The 25,591-nt window shown below is 41.6% G+C and overlaps 1 protein-coding gene across 1 annotated transcript in view; it reads left to right on the top strand.

Moving 5' to 3' along the window:
* The window catches only part of PGM5 (phosphoglucomutase 5), a 106,954-nt gene that overhangs the window by 5,665 nt on the left and 75,698 nt on the right, over positions 1 to 25,591 (top strand). The window contains exons 2-6 of the mRNA XM_048849350.2: positions 10,857 to 11,019; positions 15,903 to 16,049; positions 19,577 to 19,702; positions 21,392 to 21,582; positions 22,415 to 22,569. Coding sequence (XP_048705307.2) covers positions 10,857 to 11,019; positions 15,903 to 16,049; positions 19,577 to 19,702; positions 21,392 to 21,582; positions 22,415 to 22,569 — 782 coding nt within the window. The remainder of the gene's footprint in view (positions 1 to 10,856; positions 11,020 to 15,902; positions 16,050 to 19,576; positions 19,703 to 21,391; positions 21,583 to 22,414; positions 22,570 to 25,591) is intronic.

Raw genomic sequence — 25,591 nt, 5'->3', positions numbered from 1 at the left:
GTAAACGTTGTACACATTTCAAATTGTACCCAGTAATTCATTTTTACAATATCTCTGATGTGACATTAATATTTAAAAGTTATTTTGGTGAAAACATATTTTAGAAATGAGATTAGCAATCATGAGCTGATAGACATGAGAGATTTTGAAACAGACAGGTATTATGTACAAAGAGCTTACTGGAGGAGGGCTCTGGGCAGCGAGGGATTTTATGCAGTGGCACAGGGAGTATAGGGTGTGAGCAGAACTCTGGGGAGGCATGAGGATGAAAGCATCTATGGTGGTTAGCCATGGAGGAGTGTGTAGGGCTATGGAGACAGGCGGAACAAGGCTATGGTTAGGCATTTAGGATGACTGCTGGAGGAGAAGGCCGCAGAAAGGAGCTCTCCCTACCATTGCTGCCCAGGTGACCTGTTAGGGCTCCCCAAGCAAGGGAGTCCTGGTGTTCTGAGTCAGGAGCAGGATGCTGCGGCAGGAGCTCTCCCCTGTGTAACCTAGCTGGCTGCGACAGCCCAGATCCACAAAGATCACCTACCTTTCATTGAAATCAATAGATATTAGGAGCCTAAACACCTTTGTGGATAAACACCTTTGTGGATCTGGGTCTAGCTCCTCAAACACTAGTGTGAGCAAGCTAGCACCTTTCCTTTGGGGGAACCAGAGAACCCAGAGGAGATGGGGGCCTTGAGGCCTAAGGGTCTGACGAACTAGGAGGGTGAGCACCAGGAAGCAGAGGAGCTGGAGGATCAAGGATTGGTGAGCCAATGGTCCAGGTAGCACCTGGGGTAAGCTTCCCTGTTGGCCAGATTCCTGTGTTCCTGACTGTTTCTCTCCCATCCCTTCAGTCTCCCTGTCACATTCCCCATTCTGCTGTCCCTTTCCCACCCCAGCATTCTTTGATCTGGTAAGAATGGCCAGTGGAGACCCAATTTGACAAACTTGCTGTGCTTTGTTGGAGCAGAGCTTCCTTGCTGAATTATGGGAAATTTTGTCAGACACAGAGTTTGCTCTGTTACTGTCGCTCAAAGCTGTGTTTATCAGAGGACAAATTGCTCCTCACGATTCCCACAAATCCTTAGGTTTAAGGTTACTCTGATACATTCTCTGACAATGCAGTCATTACTACTCAAGGAGACCAACAGGTAAGGCTACACTGGCATTCAAATACCTTCCTGTCTCCACACACAATGACTCTTCACCTCCAGAGCAACCTTACGCATCCACTTCTTCTAATATCACAGAAAGCTTAATTATTAGTTTAGATTTTTGAGCTAATACTAACAATATGCTGTATACTTTTACAGTGAAAATATGTCTGCTGGTAAAGTATCCTAATCTTCCTGAGGACATAGCTTCTTTTGTTATTAGCCATGAAAGCAGGGGAGAGAAAGGGATCACTCCTGAAGGCAGAAGAGCCCCTTCCTTGGGAGAGAAGGAACTCACTCAAAGGAGAGGCAGTGATGTTGCAGGGAGAGAAGTGAGCTGCCCCGAGAAGGATCAAAGGAAACCTAGGGACGCCTTGATGAAATTGTATTCAGAGCTTTTACCCAGGCCAGAGTTCCAGGAGGGTGATGGCCAAATTGTGCTGTCAAACTCAGCTTGTATCTCTGCCATGGAGGAGGCACATCCAATCCCTATGGTAAATCATGCCTCCGGTATGTAAAATAATAAAAGATTTTCTTTTATCAGCTTTAAATGTGTTGTCATTCCGTGGCCTGGATGCCCCCTTGTTCTTGTTTTGTGAGTCACCCAGCATTCCATCTGTGCGTCCCACTACAGGGCAGCCACAATCTGGCTCACTCAGTGTTGTAGCCAATGTATACTTCTTTTGATTCTGAATTGTGTGTGACCAGAGTAGGGATGGGTTAGCCAGCAGTGGCTAGCTGCTGGTTGTGCTCTTGAGCAGCATGGGGAAGGCCCACCTGGGGCTGGCTAGTAATCACATCCTGCAAAGATACCTGGCTGATGGGCTGGATAGGGGGAAAAGAGACCCCACAGAGCCAGGATGCTGTGATTTGGCCATAAAAGCGATTGCAGGAGCAGAGAGAATCGTGTCCTGCTTTCTGCACCTGCTTGCTGCCTCAATAGCCATGTGAAAGAAGCCGTCTTTGCACTGCTATGTGGTAGGAGAACACTTCGAGCATGATCTTGCTTTCCTGCTTAGTGTAAGGGGACTGTTGCCCCCTTACTAACATTCAGTGGGGGTGTTTTGGTTGGCTAGCTCCCAGTACTAAAAGGGGAACGTCTATGGGAAACCAGGACCCTGAGACTGATAGTCCCCAGGAACAATGGGGAGAGGCCAATGCTCCAGGTCAGCCTGAATGACAGGGCGGGCAGGCTAATCAGAGAGGCAGGAGGCCAGGGAGGTCCTGTCCTCCGTGTGAGCTGGATTTGCCTGGGTCAGACAGAGTGGGGCCGAGCTAAGGAGAAAGCAGGGGCCCGAGCTAAGCTGGGGAGCAGGGCTGTGCCAGATCCAGGGGGACCAGAAAAGCAGCTCAGAGAGAGCAGACCCTGTCCTGGGAGCAGAGCTGCAGCCCCAAAGCCAGAGGCACAGCCCAGAGAGAGCAGACTTGCCCTGGGAGGAGAGCTGCAGCAACCGGAGCCAGAAAAGCAGCCCATGAAGCAGGTCAGTGCTGGGAGCAGAGTCACAGAAGCAGCCTGCAGAGCAGACCTGTCCTGGAGGCAGAGCAGCAAGAGCAGTGCAGAGACAGAGTGGTGCAGCTGGGGCTGGAGCTGGGTGCGGTGAGCAGCTGGGGAGAGCGAGGGGGACCCTGGGCAGCAGGCCCAGCTCAGGGAGACACCTCAGCCAAGAGGCTCTGCAGGCCAGGCTTGGATTGTAACCCCGACAGGGTGGGGACGACACTGGGAAGAAGGATCCTTCCACTTAGAGCCTGAGAGCGTGAGGCCACCACCAGAGCAAGTGTCCAACCCACAGCATCCCTGCAGCACAGCCAGGGCCTCAGAAGAAGGCTTGGGACTTAAAAGGAACAGACTGTGAACTGCCCTGACATTCCAGAGACACTGTTTGTGAAGTTCCCTGCCACAGAGCGGGTTGATGTATTTCCTTTAACCCTTCCCATTTTTCCTTATTCTTTTTAAAATTAATTGTTGATTAAATAAATAGCATTTGCTTTAACTTGTATGTAATGATCAGTGGGTCAGAGAAGTGCCCAGTGCAGAGAGAGTACTCCGGAGTGGGGACACCCTAGCCCCTCTCCTAGGTGACCACAGCAGGGTTGGAGGTTGAGCCCCCCAGGAATCCTGGGCCCAGCCTGTCACACTTAGTAATGCTTGAGTTTAGCAGTTTAACTTTAACTTGCCTGCCTGCTGCCTTGGGTATTGGTTCCCTTCGTTTGACCCTTTTACCCCACTCCTGTCCCTGTTATTTCATTAATTGTCCCCCAGATTTATTTGGTGTCCAGGTCCTGTGGATCCCCCTCTTAGGCTGGGGGGGGATCCTTTAGCAGTGGGCAGGCTTTGCCCGCCCACTTCCCGGATCCCAATAGGATTACTCTTCGGTAGCCATCTGGCCCGACCCTGTCACAGACCCCAAACAGCAATTCAAAGTTGAATTCTTTAACCAGGTGCTAGATTGTGCCTTGGGTATTTTCCAGTTGTCTTTTTAATACAACATTGTTTGTATTTTCCATGATCTTTCATGTAAACCTAGCACCCTGCTGGTACTGTATAAATAATTAATACTATCTCTGCCCCTCGTTGTAGCATGCTGCTTCGCCATACAAAAGCAGGGGAGGCCATAGTAAAGGATATGAAAGCAGAGATCCACAGTGTTCAGGACATAATCTACTTGCTTCATGTGTTTTCAAGTTTAATTGACTGAAGCATGTGAGAGATTACTGGGAGAATAAAAAAAACATTAAGTGACTCCATGTTAATCTACTGTATTGTCTGAAAATGCACAGCTGCATGTGGTGGCAATGTTTAAAAGTAATCTGGCAAAATATTTGTTAGGGTAGCCATTCTTTCAGCCTTAAGTTTGCTAAAAGTCCGGTCTTTGTCCTGCTGCAGATGCTAAATACAAAATTACAGAAACTAATATGGAATACAGTACAGAGTGTAGTATTATAAAGAACTTTAAATGATTCTAGTCTTGCAGCAGTTGAAATCTTTGAGTGCCAGAGGTACGGTTTTCATGCCATAGCAGTATCAAGTGATGTGAGGGGCGTATTATCTGTGCTTTAATTAGAAATGGGTAAATGAGCACCGGTTTGACTTTTCCAAACCAGATTATTAAATGTCAGGTCAATAAATCTGAGAATCGATTATTTAAAGAGAATTAAATGTCAGTTTAATGTTTGCTTCTGACACACAACAGGCAACATCTGTGACAAGATATGGGGGTGTGTGTGTGTGCGCCTGAAATACCTGGATGAAGAGGCTCCATGGGGATGATTAGTATACGAGTGCTGTTTAGTTCTTCGCAGACTTCAGGCCCTTTTCATAGGGGCACTTCACTCAAGGATTCAAGAGATGAGTTCTTCGTAGGGGGATCATTATTGATATACAGCACAAATATTTAGCTATCAGCACTTGTATATTCACTTCAACATAATTAATGTAGAAATGAGATGCCTGTATTCAGGGGTGCTGGAACAATTTGTATAGTGGGGGTGCTGAGAGACATTGAACCAAACTGTAAACCCCATATATGATGGAAACCAGTTCAAGCCAGGGGGTGCAGCACCTGTCGATCCAGCACCTGTGCCTGTATTACTTCTTGAGAGTAAGGAATTTACTCAGATTAATGTTAATAATGGGAATTAAAGCATCCATTTCAATGGGAGAATAGAATCTGCAGTGTCAGGTAAACAGAAATACATATAAATGACAAAGACGTAAAAAGATCACACTGTATAATACATTAATTGTGCATTCATGTTGAATATATTTCCTTTGTTTAATATTAAAATAACTTGTTTTTGTGTACAAAAACAGCAAAACACAAAACTTCAGGAATATAGAACTGGACGTATATGTTGATGTAATCTACCCTGATCTGCAATAGATATGCACTCATAGTTGAACACTTCCATAGATTCAGCCTTGTTCTCATGCATTTTGTGAAGTATAATTCCTGTCAACTCCCTTTGGCTTGTATATATGCAACTCTGTTTAAAAGCTGGCACACATCTCTGACAGCTGTAGTTGGAAGATTGAATCATTGCCATAGATGGCAGCCTTTCTACCCGCTTCATTAGTTTTTAAAATAAAGGGGGGAGGGGGACTGAGATGCAAAACAGACAATTTTTAATATGTGTTTTCCACATGCCTCTGTGTTCCTTAAAGAAATATTCATACATAAAGATTGTGGAGGCTAGCAGAAAGTTTGTTGCAATCTGTCAAGCAATTCTGTGTATTTTCTCAAACCCCTCAGTGTTGTTTGGCAGTTGCGGTTAAGTGACAACACCAATATAAGGATCTTGAGAGAAGTGGCATGCTTTCTAAAAGCAGCCTTACAGACAGAAAAGAAGCCATAAAAGGACAGAATCTAATTCAAAACAACTCAGAATATTTCTCTATTTCTGCTTATAATTAGTTGCATGGTACTGGGTGGAATAAAGCAGTAGGTGGTCTAGCAGTAAATATGCTGGCCTTTCCTCTGGCAAACCTGGGTCTGAAATGTTTATTTAGATTCTGGTGGTTTCAACTTGTCTCCTGGTGGATGAAGTTTTTTAGCCTGTCTGTTTTCTAAGGGGAAAAAAAGCATCTGTCAAAAATCAGGCAACAATAAGTGGAAGCTATTTTGCAGGGCAAAATGGCTTCCTTGTTCTGTCCCAGAGGGATTGTATTTCAGCAGTTAAGCATAGGGAAAATGGAAAGTGTTCGTGAAGCAGTTTGAATTCCCAAACTGTTGAATGAAGGAAATGATAATATAGCACCTTTCACTTGAGGATCACAGAATGCCTTAAAAGGTGGGGAAAGTACTATATGGCCATAAAGTAGCTTTTGTCAGTTAGTGAAACATCCGTTTTGTTTCACATTGAGTGAACTAAAAGGTCCAACCTGGAAAAAATGTACTTTTAGTACTGCCCTCTATAGTTTGTTAATCAGCAGTGAAGTGATAGCATTTCAAATGATGGCACTTGGAAGAAGACTGTTTTATTCTGCCATCTGAAAGAGGTTGCAGGGGAGTCCAGCAGTGATGCAGTTAATTCAAAGGCTGATAGCGTCTGAGAGAATCCCACAAAAACAAATAGATTCATGTAACTCCAACAACATGCACCAATGACACTCACTGTAAGGTTTAGGAATAAATAAAGTTGTGTTCTCCCACTCTCTTGCTGATAGCACAAATGACCAGCTGTGTTTATATGTAGTACTTGCACGAAGTTCCACATTTGTGAAGGCTGATTTTAATTACTCAGTTTTAGGATCATGTATGGAAGGACTGATCTCATGAAGCTGGAATAGAAAGCACGTTGTTCAAAACATCTATTAAGCAGATACAAAATTCAGTATCATATTCATATTAAATGCACATATACTGCTTCCAGTATGGCTGGTTAAAAACAATTTTCAGTTGAAAAGCTGTTTTTCAACAGAAAATTGGGATTTTAACTAAATGAACATTTTCACAGCTAGTGTCTGCTTTCATGGAAACTTTTGACTTTACATTGAAAAAAATGAAAATCTCAGCACATGTGGTTTTTTGTTTTGTTTGTTTGGGGACAAAAGTGTTTGTTTATTTTTGTTTTCATCAGTATTTTCTGCAGTTCTAGTAGGGTAGATATGTATTTTGTTAAGGAATAAAACACTCCGTGAAGACTTTCTATAGTTAATAATCACAACTTTGAAATCTTTTTTCTTCCCCTGCCTCCCCCTCCCCCAACAAAAACATGTACGGTCTCCATGAATATCAGCAGCATAAAATTGTGGGGGGAAATGTGAAGTTAATATCCAAATCAAATCTCAAGATAGAAAGATCAGTTAATCAAATGTAAAGTTCTGAACAGTTTAAAAGCACAAAGCTGTGATGGACAGTGAAAAAGAAGTGTCAAACCACTTGTAAGAGTTGAAAAAAGTATCTTGTGCTTAGTTTAGCTGTTGAACATTCCAATTTACATAATCTGTTTTTTGCTAAAATAATCCACAGAAGCACACGTTAGGTGAGTGAATTTCTAAGCCTTATCAAAGTACATCTGCACAGATTTTATAGAGTTGAATGGTCCCAGCCTGTTGAACTGGGTCCAAAATGAATGAAGAGTCAGGGTTTTTCCACCTTCTACAAATAACTGACCTATCAACCAGTAGCAAAAGTTGAATTAGCATCCAATTATCTCTGTTACATTCCTCAGAGAGTTCAAATATTCCAAGATACAAAATTCCAGAGTGCTTGGCACTGAAAAGCTGGGGAATTTTTTTTCCCCAATGTGATATATAACCAAGGATCTCTGTTGAAAGAATTTCAGGCAGGACCAGAGTACAGGAAGCAAGGTTCCTTATGGAATACAGTGTATCCAACATCTGTAGTAGAAGTGACTTGCTATCCTGCTCACTTTACTGGTGTCTGATACTGTACCATGAATTACAATTCCCTATTGCAGCTCTAACTAATGCTATTGAAAAAGAATAAAGACATGATGGTGCCCACAACTTTGATTTGAAAAGCTGTGACAGCTTCATTTCCCATTTAATCATGAATTTTCATTTAAGAAGAAAAAGAGTACTTGTGGCACCTTAGAGACTAACAAATTTATTTGAGCATAAGCTTTCGTGAGCTACAGCTCACTTCATCGGATACATGAAAGCTTATGCTCAAATAAATTTGTTAGTCTCTAAGGTGCCACAAGTACTCCTTTTCTTTTTGCGGATACAGACTAACACGGCAGCTACTCTGAAGCCTTTAAGAAGAGACATTGCTTCGTATACTTTTCTCACAACCTTCTGAGGTTCATTACCTAAAACCAGGGTTTGTTCAGAAGGAAAAGTCTCACTAGTACTAGCAACCTTTAAAGTGTTTTGGACTATGCCTCTCAAATGTTTTGGGGGTGAAATTCTGGTTCCAGGATTTCAGCCCTCGTCTTTTGCCCATCCCGTCTGTCTACCTCTCTTTTCTTCTTTAATTTTTCATCTCTAGGAGTAAGTTTTCCATTACTTCCTCCATCAGAACTTCCTGTGGAAGAATAGACTGACTGCTGGCTTGCCCCCTTGTGGCTGGATTTGGTGTAGCAGTTCTGTGTTCTCTAGTGCCCCCGCCGACCATCGCTCCAGTCCTGCGGTGGTCTCTTGTCTTGTGACTTGGCCCTCTGGCCAGGTCATATTTAAGTCCCCACCTTCCAGGGTAATGGAAAGTCAAATAAACAAAAGTCCAACAAATAATTCCCAGACCTTCTGTCAGGTGACTCTGGACTCAGTCGTCACATCCTTCCTCTAGGCTTGGAATTGTCCTTCTCTCCTTATGTCAGGTGGCTTTACACCACTTTACACCCCATCACACCTGCCCTGTGTTCTTCACTTTCTCTATTCCTCTCCATATGCAGCACTCTCCATTTTTTACCTCTAGGCACTTCTGTATAGATCTGGTTGGAAAATTGAAAAATGCAGTTTCAGCAATTTTTTGTAGGAAAGGTCAGTTTTGACAAATTTCTTGACACAATTTTTAAAAAAGGTTTCAGAAGTGTTGAAACATACCATTTTAACATTTTTTGAATCAAAATGTTTGGTTTTCTCATTCAAACATAAAAATATGTTGAAATTATTGAAATGAAACTTTTCAATTGACCTGAACCAATTTTGCCCTCTGGATTTTTGGTTCATGAACATTTTTGAAATGTTGACTTTTCATCTTAATTCAGAATGGGAAACATTTCCAAAATTCTGAAAATGTTTCATGAGATTGGAGAATTGTTTCCCGCCCAGCTCTAGTTCTGTACTCTCCTTCCTTCCTTCCTTCCTCAATCACTCAATCCTACTGTACCCCACATTCTCCCCTTTGTCTCTCCAAAATTCAGTCTTCCATGCACGTACTGTGAACTGCCATGCAGGGAGAGGGAGCTGACAGGGCCATGACAGTTCTTTCCGCATGGAATGGTGGGCAAGCTAAGGGGGGCAAACTAAGGGAAGCATGTCTCCTCTTCTGTCCTTCTCTGCCTTTAGAGTGGGAGGGAAAGGGAGGGGAGAGGGAGGCAGGTGAGGGAACAGATCTTAATATAGAGGAGACAAGATAAGGGACATCTCTACTTCACTGTATGCTGCTGCTGCTTCCCATGCTGGTAGGAACGATGGGAGCCCCAGGAACTTCAATTGCTCCCACTTCAGGCAGGAGACTGGTGAGTTCCCATTTCAGCAGCTAGTTAGGATAGGTTATTTATACTTTCCCCAAGCCAGAGAAGGGGACAGGAGACAGAGCTCTCCTGCTTTTAGCAGGGGAGGGGGAGCTGTACTTCTTTGTACTACCTCTTCTTTCAGAGAGACACTGACTGGCATTTTTAAAATGAGTCAGTTTAAAAAAAAAAAATCAAGCTGGCAACATCCCTTTAATGTTCTGCATGCAAATGCCTCATTATTTGTCTGTGACATTAACCTCTTCCCACTGATTTTATCATCTGCCTGTTTTCCGTTGAATAGAACTCTTTTATAAAATGCCTGTACATATATTTATGATTGATTCCTGGATTATATTTCTAATGAGCTGAAACTGTGGTGTCTATCTAGGAATGAGAATAAGGTTTTTGAAATTGTAACCTTGGGGTGGATTTTCAGTTAATACTGACTGCGTTGAGTCCATGTTTAATAACTGCCCCCTGAAAAGTTGTTGTATTTTAAGAATGGACAGGAACTTCTTGTGTTCAAAGATAGCTTGGGGTTCACACTCTTTTCAGCAGGACTAGCCAAAGAGTGACCCCGCAGGCCAAATGCAGGTCACTGTGTTCTACAGCCAGGGCATTGGTGTCCTTATCTTCGATATAGAGGTATGACTCACAGAGATGTAGGCCCTAGCATGCCATGATCTCCTTGATCCAGCTGAAAGGCCACTTCGTGAAAGGCAGTTGCTATCTGCTCTCGATTATGCTAATTAAAGCCCCAGCCCTGCAATCGGATCCACACAGTTGACGTTTGCACTTGTGTGAGGCCCCATGGATTTTCTTGGGGTTCTGTGTAGGTGCATAGTTCTGCCTGTGTGAATCCAACAGCAGGAGTGGGGCCTAAATATTGTTCTTGGCAATGGCCAGTGTGACCCTCCAAAGTTTGGGTGTCCCTGCTTTACTGTCTACTTAAGACCAAATCCTGCTCATAGACTGCAGTGGAGTTACTCCAGCTTCCCAGCTGTGTAACTGAAAGCAGAATTTGGTCAATAGTGTCTAAAAAGTCTAATTTGTACATGTTTAGGTATAAGTATGCGATCCAAATAATGAAATAGTCATGCAAAAATACTTTACAATTTGTGTAAGTTAATTAAGTATTTCAGCAAATTACACAGGTGAAGTTAATGAATTTTTACTGAGGGTTACATATTTTTTAAGGTGAAGGTCAAATTCAGTCTTATCATGTATTAATTTAAGTTTTATCTTTGAAAGAAATATTTGTTTGCGAGGAGTCGCCAGTTTGACTACATATGGCTACTTCACACTGTAGAATTCAAAACGTTGTCTGTCATCAGCAGGGGTCTACAGATTTAACTTCCAAAATTCTTAGTTATACAGTAGTTGTTCCAGAGCTAGCTTAAATACTGGCATTATATGTCTTGCGCTTCCAGCCACGTTGGGAATTGAGTCATGTTTCTATATATTAGATATACATATATAGGTATAATTATTTAGCAAGTTGATATCATTCCGAGATGAAATGCCAGCATCACTCAAATGTAATTAGACTTATTTTTCTGGTTCATTTAGATTGGAAGATTGGTTATTGGCCAGAATGGCATCTTATCCACACCTGCTGTTTCATGTATTATCCGAAAGATCAAAGCAGCTGGCGGAATTATTCTAACAGCTAGTCACAGTCCTGGAGGACCTGGAGGAGAATTTGGAGTCAAGTTTAATGTTTCCAATGGAGGTAGGTGTTTTTATAACACATTACATCACTGTATCTCAGAAAGGTAGAAATACCTTGTGTGATGGGGCAAGGCCAGATGGCTATAGAAAAGTAGTGAGAGAGAGATCTATTAGCTCCAGGCTAAACAAATCCCTAGTACCAGGATAAGTGAAATGGCAGCTGCTCCAGGTCAATTAAGACACCTGGGGCCAATTAAGAACTTTCCAGAAGGCAGGGAGAAGGCTAGGTTGATTGGGATACCTGAAGCCAATCGGGCTGGCTGAAACTAGTTAAAAGCCTCCTAGTTAGTCAGGTGGGTATGCATGTCAGGAGCTGTGGGAGGAAGTTGCACTGTTGGAGAGGCTGAGTAGTACACACCATATCAGGCACAAGGAAGGAGGCCCTGAGGTAAAGGTGAAGTGGATTTGAGGAAGTGAGGGCTGCTATGGGGGAAGTAGCCCAGGGAATTGTACATGTTTCAAAAAGGTCAGTTACCATAGCTGATATTATTAGGGTCCCTGGGCTGGAGCCCGGAGTAGAGGGTGGGTCCGGGCTCCCCCCCCCCCGGCCACCTTTGTCCCCTGATTAATCACCGAGACTGGGAGACAACAGAGACTGTGCAAGGAAGGATAACTTCTCCTCACCTCCCTCGCTGGCTTATGATGAAAATGGCTCAGTAGACTGTGACCCTTGTCTCTAGAGAGAGAAGGGTTACATGCAGGGTCACAGTGAGCCTCTGAGGCTAGCAAAATCCACCAGGAAACGCGGGACCCACGGAGGCAAGGACAGAGCTTTGATAAGGATAGCCAGATTGTTATAACTATTTGTTTTCCTGTTATATGGATTTTTCAGTGTTAGTAGAATGCTAAATAGTTTTCAATATTAGGAGAGGTTTTGTGTATATATATTTTTATATGAAAAAAAAATCTAATATGTCCTGAACCTACACCTCTCAGTTAGTTCAGCTCCCTCTGAAGTCAATACGTGTTCTATGTACAGAAGGGCTGCTGGATTTGTCATCCTGTTTTTTAGACTGTACTTAGTCTGTCAGTGGATGTATGATAGGCCTGCCAAATTCATGGCTATGAAAAATGTGTCACGGACCGTGAAATCTGGTATCCCCCGTAAAATCTGTATAATATATGGTAAAAGCACACAAAAGACCAAATTTCACAGGGGAGACCAGTGTTTCTCAAATTGGGGGTCCTGACCCAAAAGGGAGTTGCAAGGTGTCTCAAGGTTATTTTAGGGGGGTTGCAATATTGCTACCATTACTGCTGTGCTGCCTTCGGAGCTGGGCAGCTTGAGAGCAGCAGCTGTTGGTCTGGCGCCCCACTCTGAAGGCAGTGCCCTGCCAGCAGCAGAGCAGAAGTAAGGGTGGCAATACCATACCATGCCACCCTTACTTCTGCGCTGCTGCCTTCAGAGCTGGGCATCCGGAAAGTAGCAGCTGTTGACTGAGGGCCCAGATCTGCAGGCAGCAGCGCGGAAGTAAGGGTGGCAATACCATACCATGCTATCCTTACCTCTGTGCTGCCTCTGGAAGTGGTGCTACTTTCAGAGCTGGGCTCCTGGCCAGCAGCCGGCGCTCTCCAGTTGCCCAGCTCTGAAGGCAGCGCTGCCGCCAGCAGCAGCGCGGAAGTAAGGGTAGCAGTATCGCAACCTTCCTGCAATAATCTTGTGACCCTGCCCCACAACTCCTTTTTGGGTCAGGACCCCTACAATTACAACACCATGAAATGTCAGATTTAAAAAACTTAAATCATGAAATTTATGATTTTTAAATCCTATGACCATGAAATTGACCAGAATGGACCATGAATTTGGTAGGGCCCTAGTGATAGGGTGTACCAAGTCTACTCTGCCCCCTGCTGGAGGATTTGTCACCCTGGCACCCCTCCTGCTTAGAAAAGCCATTCCGTCTCAGGTACCAACAAGACTGGGTCCTAGAAGGGCTGAGAGGAGGACACAGCCAATCAGGAACCACCAGTTGAAATTAAGAAGGCTTGCCTGCATTACCAAAGGGGAAGTAGTGGATGAAGCTGAGGTAGGAGAGGAAAATCTCAGTCCTAACACAAAGCCCCAGGCCTGCGTCTGGGCCAGGGCCTAACCATCAGACTGCATCTTCACTTAAGTGGTGCAACAGACTGGGTATTTTGTTTTGAAGTTTAAAGGGCCAGGTGGCCAATTCTTTGAGTTTAACTTTAATTTCTTTTTAGAAGAGTACTGAAAACTTGCAGCCTGAGACACCTTGCTCCAGGCGAGCTATCACTCACTTTATGGAACTTAACATTATGGAGTCCTATTCTACTCACATTTCCATCATACATATATTGGCATTTGCTTTAAGGTTGGGAGTTTCAAAAGCACCTAAGGGACTGTGCCCTTGTCTTCCTGTATGGGAACAAACTATATTGGTATAAGTACATTTAAACTAGTATAACTTCACCCACACAAAGGGTTGTACTGCTTTAAATACACTGGTACAGTTAAAGTGATATAATTTGTGTGTAGACAAGAGATGAGACTTTAGCTAGTACTGTCAGTCTAGTCCCTCATTTTCTTAAGCATGGACATTCACCTGTAAAGATCATTTTATTACTTTGTTTTATGCTTCCATAATACATCATAACAATGATTAATAATACTTTGTACTTTATAGTGCTTTTTCATCTGAAAATCTCCTATCCTTTACAAAAGTGAATGTTGTTATTAGAACTGGGCAAAATTTTCAACTGAAATTTGTTGGCAAAAAATGCAGATTCGGTGACACTGAAGTGATTCATGAATTTCTGTTTGTGTCGAAAGAAAGAGGGAAATTCTGAAAAAGTCAATATTTTGTTTCAACATTTGCAAACATTAGCATTTTGACTTTTCAATTTGAAACAACTTCTTGTTTAGAAATGTCCTTCAGTTTTATTATAAAACCCCCACAACTTTTAAAAATGCTCAAGATCAAAATGAAATGTTTGTGTCAGTTAGAATGAAACATTTAATTTGACCTGAAACAAATTTATTATTTATTTATTTTTGAACTGCCAGCAAGCTAAAATATCAGTTTGTTTACCCAGCTTTATTTATTATCTTCATGTTCAAGGTGGGGAAACTTAGGGCTTTTCTACGCACATCAGTTGAATCACACTAAAAGTGTGATGTAAAACCAGTTCAACTTTGTGCATAGCCCATGTCTGAATCCCAGAGAGGTTAAGTGGCTTGCCTAACATCAGACATCAAGTCAGTGGGAGCGTCAGGACTAAAGCACAAAAGTCTCATGCCTTAACCACTGGGCACACTGTCTCAGCAAACTGAAATCCTCTCCCCCGAGAATCTGCTTGACAGATGCATAACAGTTGGAGTTTTTTTCTTTTGCCTGCTTTGGTATTTTAAGCAAAATCCATATAGTTTATTAAGCTTTAAAAATAAAACTTTCCTCAAGAACAGATGAGACAGACCAATTATTCTCATTAGTCAACAAGGGCATAATAAAAAGTAATAGGCTTAAGTTGCAGCTGGGAAAATATAGGTTAAGTATTAAGAAAAACTTTCTAACTATGAGAACAGTTAGGCAGTAGAGCAAGCTGCCAGGGGAGGCTGTGGTATCACTTCAGCTGGAAATATTATCACTAGACACCCATCTATCAAGAGTGATTTAGGACTAATGAAATCTGTCCTGACTCTCCGGAGGGGTTGGAATGAAATGAGCAGAGGTCTCTTCCTAGCTAAATGATTGTATTATAACAAGAAGTTAAGCAATCATTGTCTGTATTGCTACCACAATCCCTTGTAGAATATTGTGCATTACACTTACCTTATGTGGCATGATTGATACCCTAATTTTATGGCAAAGCTGCACTGAATTCAACAACATTACTGGGAATGGTGTGCAATTAGAAGTAAAAGAGGTGTATGAAGGTGCTGAAGCAATGTCTTTAAGGGAGCAAAAAGCGTCATTTTTCAGAGCAGAACTATGCTTTAATATTATAGATTCATAGATTTTAAGACCATAAGTGACCATTGTGATAATAAAAACTGACCTGTATAAAAAAACAACAGAACCTCACCTAGCAATTTCTGCATTAAGCCCATGACTTCTGTTTGAGCTATAGTATATCTTTTTAAAATATACCTAGTTTTAAAAACTAGCAAATCAGTTAATATACAATTGCGATGTGAATTATATTCTTTGATTAACATGTTTACTCCAGATCAATTTGTATGTTAACAAATTAAGGAATTTTGAATTTCTAACACAAATGTGTGTTGTTGAACAGTCAGAGATGTTCTGCAGGTAAATGTTACTATAAAACTGGTGAACCAAATGCATTTTTTTAAATTTAGGCCAAAGGGCAATAAGGTTATTTAAAACTCTCAGATATTTGAGCTTCATACATGTGTCAAAATTGAACTGAGTTGGACAGAAGAAGTACATTGCACTCTGCTATCCTGGACCTGAATTTACTTTTGACTTTTTAAGCACATCTTTGCAGCATTTGCAAAAATGGATAAGCAATTCATGAAATACCAGTTTTATTTCAACACGCACATTGAGATTTACTGAAGAGTATCCACGAGTGGCAGATTTCTTTAGCAATACATCCAAATGATCATGGCTCCCCCCCCCCCCCCGAAAATGATTTATTTGTATGTTTTTTATTAGTAAAAAAAAAAAAATCAGAAAAATATATTCTGGTTTCAGTGTTCGGTTTCTTACAGAAACGTATTAACTCTGTGTTTTGCTTTAAGTGGAAAAAAAATCTGTATTTTACTCCAGCCATTTTTTCTGGGCTTATTTATTTTGAGCACATCAGAGCGGTTTGCAGTCGATTACAATAGAGAACAGATTCTTTTTGTATTTGGAAAGTGAGCCATTGTCAGATAAAAGCTTCTTAATGTTTGTCTTCCAGGACCTGCCCCAGATACTGTTTCAGACAAAATCTATCAAATCAGCAAAACCCTTGAAGAATATGCCATTTGCCCCGATCTCAGAGTTGACTTATCTCGGCTGGGAAGACAAGAATTTGATCTGGAGAACAAATTCAAACCTTTCCGAGGTACCAGTCTGTCTTTTTATCCAAGTTGTATGCTAAATCCATAGATTCTGTTTATAAAAAGAGTTGCCACAGAATGACAATAATGTAAGTATTTAAACAGTGCTTAGATTATTCTTCACAGTGCCTTAAAGACATTAATCCTCACAACACCCTGCAGAATAGGTAAGTAAATCTCATCTCTATTTTTACAGATGGGGAAATTGAGGCAAAGAGTCCTGTGGCACCTTATAGACTAACAGACGTATAGGAGCATGAGCTTTTTGCCACTTTTACAGATCCAGACTAACATGGCTACCCCTCTGAAGCTTGAGGCTAAGAGTTGGTGTATTAAAGCCCCAGTGCAGCAAAACACTGAAGCACATGCTTAACTTTAAGTGTGAGCATCCATTCTATTATGGTCAAACACATGCCTAAAGCAATTTGCTAGGTAGGCCCCAATTCAACAATTCTAAGTGCCAGAGGGACACTCTTATAGCCCCAGCTAGAGTGTTGTTTGACTACACTTCCCCCCCTGAAAAGGTTCATGTCTGAGAGCTGTGGCATGCCCTCCACTCTCAGACTCCAAATATGGAGGTGGTTCAGCACCACATGAGATCAGGTCTAAGTGTACTAGTTAATATCTAAGGCATTGATTCGGCACATGCTTAACTTTAAGCATGAGAGTAATCCCAATGGCCAAGTTGGATAGGATGTCCTGTTGTTAAACTGTTCTGTAAGTTATGAAGGAATGAGACATTTGGCTTGTGTATGGGATACCTGTACAGTTCGGACTGATGTGTTAAATAAGTCCCATTCCCTAGATGGGTCTTGGTGTGTCACATACAGCAGCATTTCCCAGTGGGTCATGGGAATGTTTTAGGTGAGCTGCAGGCCTAGTGCTCTGGGAAGGCCCCCTGTGTGGGTGTGTTTCAGGGCAAGCCCGCCGGCACCCACACTGCAACAGCAGGTCTTGTCCCCTGGGGCTGGGGCTAGAGCTGGGGCTGCAGTCTGGACATGGCTGCTTGGTGCACAGCATCGCAGTGCCAGTGGTGCCAATTCAGATATTTCTTGGGGGGAAAGGGGAGCAAATTTTCAGATTGGAATTTAAATATACAATAAAAAACAACTTGATGGACAATTTTTGAGTACTTCTACATAGTACTTCAAACCAGTTAGCTTCCCATTGAAAAACCACAGAGCATTAGAAACTACAGAGGAGCGCCACAAGCCCCTGTGCTCACCCCTTTCTGGGACCCCCCTTTCTATACCCTTCCCAGAGCCTCATCTCCCTTACCCCCCTCCCAGCTGGCTTCAGGCTTCCTTGAGGGAAGGAATTTTAGGGTCTTCCTCTCTGCCCCACAGCCAGGCCTGCTCCCCTGTGACCCAGGGACCTCTTGGTACTAATGGGCAGAGGGCACAGTGGTGCATAAGTGTTACTGGGATCCCCGGGGTCTGGGTATCTACATACTAATTCAACAAAGAGTGTCACAAAGTCTCTACTGAAAGCCTGTGTCACATTGATCATCATAATCATTAGAAAATGTATGTAGGGATAATATGGAAGGAGTTATGGATATATACGGAAGGTTATGTTCTTAAGGTCAGTGACTTGGGGCTGGTCACCAAAAGGTGATTAGTCAAGTTTTCTTTCAGGAAAGAGATGTCTGTCTGTCTGGCAATTAGTAAACTGCGTACTATATGGTTCACAGTGGATGCCCATATGCAGTTTGAGCTAAATGCTAATGAGGGGATTGTGACATCTTCCAGAGAGGGAGTTTACAGAAAGAAATAAACCGGCAGGAGGGATCTATAGTGAAAAATATGGATTTTTGGACTATAACTGTAGGTACCACGGCTCACTCTGCATCCTTCACTGAGGGGACAGGCAGGGCTTGTTTTATAGATGGAGGATCACAGCTGGTCTAGCTGTTTGATGCTGGGAGAGAGACTTTGAGTGAGCTACCCTTTATGAGATAGGGAAATGTCTTGCTAGTTAAGTTTAGCTCTCAAAAGCATGTGTGATTTTATTTTATATGTAACCATTTGTTTCCATTAATTCTACTTTCTTTGTCTTAAATCTCTGTTCTTTGTTAAATAAACTTCTTGTTTTTACTATAAACATATCTGAGTGCTGTGTGATCAATGGAGGCATAATTTAAGGTGTAACTGGTGCATAATCTAAGGTGTAACTGGTAAGAGAGGGTGTATTGTTCCCTTTGGAGCTGATCTGGGAATGCTGTGAGTGGTCCAGTGGATCAGGGGTGGGCACTCCAGGGGGATGCTTTGAGGACGCAGGGATTGGTGTGTGCCTATTGCTAACCTGTACAGAGGCCAAGGCAGTGCTTGTGTTACCAGAGGCTAGTGCTGTTGGGAATAGACTCACAACAGGCACAGACAAGGCTTCCTCACCCTAAGGGGAGGTGCTACGGAGGTACCTCACAACCCTGGGTACCCCCGGGGAAGCATCAGAGTGGCATAGTTGGCAGGATCTACACTCTGTTTGCTAGTTAGCTAAGGATCATGCTCCAGGCACTTTATATACCAAATAATACAGATACTGAGAGATTCACTCTTGCAGAGGTTGCAAACAAATAAAGAAAAAGGTTATGGTTTCTTATTTTCAATTTGTTTATTTTGGGCAAAGGAAACAGCACAAAAGAAGGACAACCCCCCTTCTGCCATACAGCCAGTTCTGCTCCCCACCCTTCCTCCTCATCTCCGGGAGGGAGTTGCTATTGTAACAGGCAGTAGTGCATGGACAGGGCATCTTTTCCCCAGTGGTGCCAGCACAGGCTCCGTCTTCCCCCCAGCCCCATGCTGCAGCTCCCTACCTTCCCCACCCCTCCATCACTTGCCACTGCAGAGTGAATGCAGGGCAGGCTTGATTTCAATTGCGCCCCTCCTCTGCACTGGGCTGGGATTAGTGGTGCCAAGGCAGAGGGTGCTGCCTTCGGGTGGTTGGTGCCCCCTTGGCAGAGTGAGGAGAAAGAGCAGGATGCTGGCTTATAATTCCCCTCCCACCCCCCCCAAGTTTGGACCTTAGGAAGTCAGATAAAAAGACAAATTTCAGTTGGTGGGTTGCCTTTTTCTTGGTGTCGTTCTTCTCTAGGATGATCAATACCTTCACAGCTTTAAGACCAGTCCTGTTTAGTTTGATCCATTTTTATTTGTTGATGCCAATGGAAAAAGTTGGCAAAATATATTTTGAATGTAAAACAAAGTTTTTATTTCTAAGTATTGTATTTTATTGAAATACATTCACAGTAATACAGACCCTTAATTCATTCTGGTCCTGCAGTTCTTAAGCAGGCAAAGCTCCATCGATTTACACGGGAGTTGAGGCCTTATCCAAACCCCATTGAAATCAATGGGAGTCTTTCAATTGACTTAAGCAGAATTTGGATCAAGCTTTTGATTCCAAGGTGTTGCATGATCTGGTCTTGTTTAGTGTGTAAATAGATTGTTTAGGTGTCTTTGGAGAGAGGTTAGTGCTCAGTTTGTCCATCTGTCTATGTGATCAACTCTAGTAATTTCTTCTATCTCCCCAGTTGAAATAGTGGATTCAGTGGATATCTACCTCAATCTGCTTCGAACTATCTTTGACTTTAACATGATCAGAAGCTTGCTGACTGGACCCAATCAGCTTAAGATAAGAATTGATGCCATGAACGGAGGTAGGACCGTGAGTCTCTGTGGCAAGAAAAGTTAAAACATACCCAATACTGTAAACTATTTCAGGGTATTTTATTATGATGTAGTGCTAGTATCCGCAAAAAGAAAAGGAGGACTTGTGGCACCTTAGAGACTAACAAATTTATTTGAGCGTAAGCTTTTGTGAGCTACAGCTCACTTCATCGGATGCATGCACTGCTGTAGCTCACGAAAGCTTATGCTCAAATAAATTTTTTTAGTCTCTAAGGTGCCACAAGTCCTCCTTTTCTTTTTGAGGATTTGGTTGATCACTGTAGCAAAAACAGCTTGTGGAATAAAGGTATCACAGTGCATATTAAAAAAGAGAGAACTTATTAAAGGAATGTGCTCTCTTGATAGTAATTGTTCATTACAGTCTATATATAGCATATTTGTTCAGAAATTATAATGTGGTTTATAAATCATTGCATATTGTGTTTAAAATTACAAGATATGGACCTTTTATATAATTGAAGGCTGTGAATAAGAAAGATATACTGTGTGTGTGGAGAGAGAGACTTTTTCATCTTTAGGTGACTAACTCAAATCTGTTGCAGGATTTTAGTGAATTCATCGCCGTCTGAATTTTTATGGGTTCTTTATGCACAGTTATAATAAACATTATGAACATACCATTACAATTTACATTAATTTGTACTCATTGGTCGTCTCAACAGAGGCAGAAGGCTGGATATGGCGACTGAACGACCTTCTTCAGGTCAAGGTGCAGGAAAGTTTACACTGATGTTGTTCAGTAGATATCGAAAACCTTGGGATTTATTTATGATTCCTTTAATGAGCATTAAGCTTAAAAGATTGTTCTCTCTTTATTTAGAAGAGAATGGTGGAGAGGAGCAGTTTGACAGGTGGCTGTGCATCACGCTCACTAGCTAATAAATGCAGTTTGTATTTTTAACAGCTCCATTTTCATTTAAAATTTTTTTCTGGGATTTGATGGTAGGGGATTTGGCATTAATATTTAATAATACTCAAGAGATTTTTTCAATACAAATTCTGTGGCTGAGGAATGGAGTTAGTAAAATTTTAGTTACTGGTTTAGATGGTCAAACTGTGCATAATGAAAGTGCATCAACACCAGGAAAAGGTGGCTTTTTATCACATTAGCTAGGATGTGATGACTAACGTGGTAAAATAATGTGGACAAGGCAATTATAATTTTAATGTGTGTTATCAGCTCAAGGTAAACACTCCCAATGTGTTTGTTCCCTTAATATTTACCTTGCGTTGATAACACATGTTAAAACTACAACTGCTTTGTCCAGGATTTTACCATGAGTTTGTTACTATGCATTAGCTAACACTATTTTTTCCTAGTGAAGACAAGGCCGAAGTATGTATGATAACTGTGTGTGGTTGACCAACATAGGGGATAAGAGCCTACTACTGTTACCAGCTAACAGAGTTACTCAGTAGCAAAAGCATGGATGTCTACTATCTGAGCTAACAGAGTTCCCACTGATAACCCTAGAGGGAGGAGGGGGAATTACACAGTGTTCAGTGAAATATTTGTTTTTCTGTCAGTTGGTATGACAGAGATGTGTGTACAATGCGAATGCACTAGTTAAGTCTTCTATTAAGTTTCCATGTTGCTGTGAATATTGGAATTTGAAGTGTGTATGCTCTTGAAAATCGATTGCAAATTCTTTTTGTAGTTATGGGACCCTATGTAAGGAAAGTCCTGTGTGATGAATTAGGAGCTCCTGCAAATTCTGCAATAAACTGTATTCCTCTGGAGGATTTTGGTGGGCAACTTCCTGACCCAAACTTAACATACGCAACTACCCTGCTGGAGGCTATGAAAGGAGGAGAATATGGATTTGGAGCTGCTTTTGATGCTGATGGAGTAAGTATTACAGCCAATCTGGGTTTTGGATCAAGGATGTCATCTTTGCTAGTGCATCTGTTAGACATTGAAGCATAATAGGCCCAATTTTGAGGATGCAGTTATTTGCATGCACAGATGATAGCAGTTGTTCCCACAAATCACGTCCAAATGATATCATTTGTGCCCTCAGTTGATTGCCCCTGCAAATTTGTAGGTCAGGCTGAGGGGACACTAAATATTTGGCCCAATTTGTCTTAGTGTTTGCATAACTTCACAGATAGTCTCCCTCATTTACATATGCTGAATTTTTTCTATCTTAGTAACTGGCAACTGAATGAAGTTAATTTTGGCTGAGATTCTAAAATTCCTTTTGTGCTTCAGCTAAGTGAATTTTCTGCACTTAAGACAGGCACTGAATCACAAGCTCTGTGTTTGTTTTTGTTTTTTAAATCTTGTGTTCTTGCTACCAGCAATATAAACAGCAAAGTATTATAGCAATAACTTGGTGTCCTCTCAAGACAGGTGTATATGTGGTGAGAGAGAGGTGGGGAGGAAAAGGACAAAGAGGCTATTGAGGTACAAAAGCTATATACTGTTGTCAATATTCAGTTGATACAAATTAACTGCCTGTCTCTGGCTTGTACATATCATCAGCAAAAAGATTATCTTACACTAGGGTAGCCACAAGCCCACCAAAATGCCATGTAGGAGACTGGAAACAGGGAGCATCTTGGAATTTTCATTCATTGGGCTGGAAGGAGATGTGGTTTGATAGGGAGATGATAAGCTTGCAGTGATGAGGTACTCCACCTGATTTCTCTCTGACATTTTCTCTTTCTTGTCTCTTCAGGACCGCTATATGATCCTAGGTCAAAATGGTTTCTTTGTGAACCCTTCTGATTCACTGGCAATTATTGCCGCCAATCTTTCTTGCATTCCATATTTCCGTCAGATGGGTGTTCGAGGGTTCGGTAGAAGCATGCCTACCAGCACAGCACTGGACAGGTAAGGGAGCAAGTTTTATTTTTATCACCATGGTCTTGACATTAGTTGTGACTTCTTAAATCTTTGATATTGTTGCCCCTTTTCAAGGCAAGCAGCTAGTCAAATTTTGGAGCCCTGGGGTTTTCCAGTTGGAAGTAGAAATTGATGGAGTCTGGTATTCTCTTTGATGCCATCTTGTTCATTTACAAGAAATGTGCAAAATTCTGCTTTTCTGAACGTGGGAGGAACTAATAACAAAAGGAGCAGTATTTTAGTTTATAGCCCCAAGTCTCTTTAGCCAACACACCTTGTCCAAAAACACTCTCTCCAGCTTTTCCCAGGGTCACTTTGTTCTCCTAGGTTACTGCTTGTCTTTTGTGCTTTTTAGCCTCTGCCTCTCTATCTGTTCTTGTCTGCTCTCAGTTTTTGTGTGTTCTCTCTCCCCCACCTACCCACACACCTGCTGTCAATACTAAGTGGAACCCAATGCCCACAAGGTGCTACTTTCTGGGCAAACTCTATTAGACCTTGTTTTAGGTGTGCCCACTTAACTGTCTCTTATAACTATCTTAAATGAAGGGCATCAGTTTGAATGAGGATTTAACACAACCCATAACAAATTTCACCAAGCTCATGTGGCAGCCTACAAAACTGTGAAATCTTGCGATCGGGCTTTCTAAAATTTTTGACAACTTTTGATTGAGGTTTTTAGGGTGAACTTATTGGTAAATAATTGCTTAACTGGAGAAACCAATGCACCTTTTTTTGCATTATGCATGTTCCCTGTGGCCAGTCATCCCTGCTTTTGGTCAGTATCCATGAATTGAGGATCTTTACAAGTTTTCAGTTTGAATAAACAACTAAACCATAACTGAATTACACAATCTCCTGCCTCTGCAAAACGGGATTGGGAATTAGTCTGTTCTTGGATATCTCCAGATATACTTGATACTGCCTGCTTCTGGTTAGACTGGAAATACGGTGATACCCAGAAACTTTGTGGTATTTTGGTGCTTCCATTTCCAAAAGGAAATCAAAAGTATGTAAAAATGAAAACGTATTTTAAGTTATAAAACCTTCACATATCTCAAAATTTTGCTTCAACTTTCAAGTAGCTTGGATAAAATAATAGTCTAGTTTGCCCGTCCTTCATTAGGACGGAAACAGCTCAAAACCTGAGGCAAAGCAGACAGGCAGGAAACAGGAAATAACCATTTGACTTCTTTCTGGATCAACAAGCATTTACCAGTAATTCCTGACCATAATTACTTTAGTCCATTTCCTAATAAATATTGGTTTAAGACTAAACCCGACAGTCCTACTTATAATATTTATAAAAGTTAGAGAGCGAGAGAAAGATGAAGGCCTAATGCAACACTAAGTGAACATTTAAAAAGATTATAAATAATCAGTTGTGATATAGCATTTATTATTCCAACCAGCTGGAATCTGAACAGGTGGTGTCCAAGCATATATTATCCTAGGACTGATAAATAAGTGGCTGTCTATACCAAATGGTGTCTAGTCGGGAAACAGTGGTTTTAAAAATGAAATATTAATAGCATGAAAAGATTAATGGCAATCCAAAAACCAAGGATAGTAATACAGTGTGGTCCCTACTCATGGGACTTTTGAAACTGACAACGGCTTTTAAAGTTGACAGTTCACATGCCCTTGATGGTTGATGGATTTTTCAAAGAAGTTTTCCCTACTGTACATAAATGTTGAGCCTTTAAGGAAATTACGCAGTATTTTCAGGTTTCCCTCTCTCCGGCCCCAAACACACACTCCGTGTAGGTCTCTGAAAATTCCCCTTGGTAAAATGGAATCTATCTTTTTCATGAGATACCATGGTTTCATTAAAAGGAAATAGAGAAGAGTCATGTTGGACCTACAGTTCGGGATTTCTAGGACATTTTAAACACATTTGCCCCCCCCCCCGCCCCCCCGGCTCCGCGCGCATGTAGTAGCTAAATGTATTAGAGGCTATGAACGTACTGAAGTCCACCTCAGCAACACTCTCAGCAGTTGATGTAGATTCTTGACCATGTTTACTTGATCTGTTGGTTTCCAGATGGTCTCAAGTGAGTTACTGCTTAATTTGTTTCAACATTACCAGTGTTATTTTTATGGGGCTAAGGCTTATTTTAAAAAATAGAACAGAGTGGTTGATAATGATGGAAGTTAGTTAAAGATGTACATATTTTCCCAGCCATTCCTACAAATGTTTATTAACATTAGGTCTAGTTACTGCATACATGGTGCATGTGATTTTTGTTTCTTGTTTGTTTGCTTTTGCTTTAGGGTTGTTTTTGTTTTCCTTGAAGATTGAAAGACTACAAGTGCTAGAAGCTGGAGTCCTCTAGTTCTCCACTTTCCATTGTGGCTTAAGACAGTCTAAATTGCTTGATTTCTCTTACTGACTTGCTAGAGCTCTGAGATCCTGTGGTTCAAGTGCGTTGTCCTGATTAATATGTGTGATTTTTTTTTAAAGGGCTACTTTACTGAGTGCACATGTTGAAACCGTTTCTTTAGGACTCCAAGCTAGACTTTAAAGTTGAACTGAGGTTTAATAATAAATGGTCATTACTTTATCTACTGCAAATCACTTTTTCCATGTGTGTGCTAAGTACGTGCATTGGAACACTGCAAGCAATATCACAAATGCCTTTTCCAAAGAAGAGTTCCCTGAATGAATGGCCAAGCCATCACTGATTCCAAGTTTTACAGTGAAACTTGCCTTAAATGACCACCCAAGTTACAGCAAAAATTGGTTGTATAGAAGAGGCAATCTTTACAATGTTTTAGAAAACTTGTATCTGAAATCTTTGTGCATACTCTGAAGTGGTTTTTAAGACTGGGGTTACTTAGGGAAGTAGTATTTTATGTAGATTTCACTGTGAGCCAGATTCTAATTTCATTTACAACCGTGTACGTTAGGAAAAATTCTGTTGAAGTCAATGGAATTATACCAATGTAAAATGGGTGGAAGAAAGTAGAGAATCAAGCCCTATATGTTTACAGCATGTTTACTTCCATTGTT

This window comes from Caretta caretta, chromosome 5 (assembly GCF_965140235.1).
Source record: "Caretta caretta isolate rCarCar2 chromosome 5, rCarCar1.hap1, whole genome shotgun sequence".
Taxonomy (NCBI): domain Eukaryota; kingdom Metazoa; phylum Chordata; order Testudines; family Cheloniidae; genus Caretta; species Caretta caretta.
Note: the sequence above shows the minus strand (reverse complement) of the source record. Positions and strands in the feature narration are given on the sequence as shown.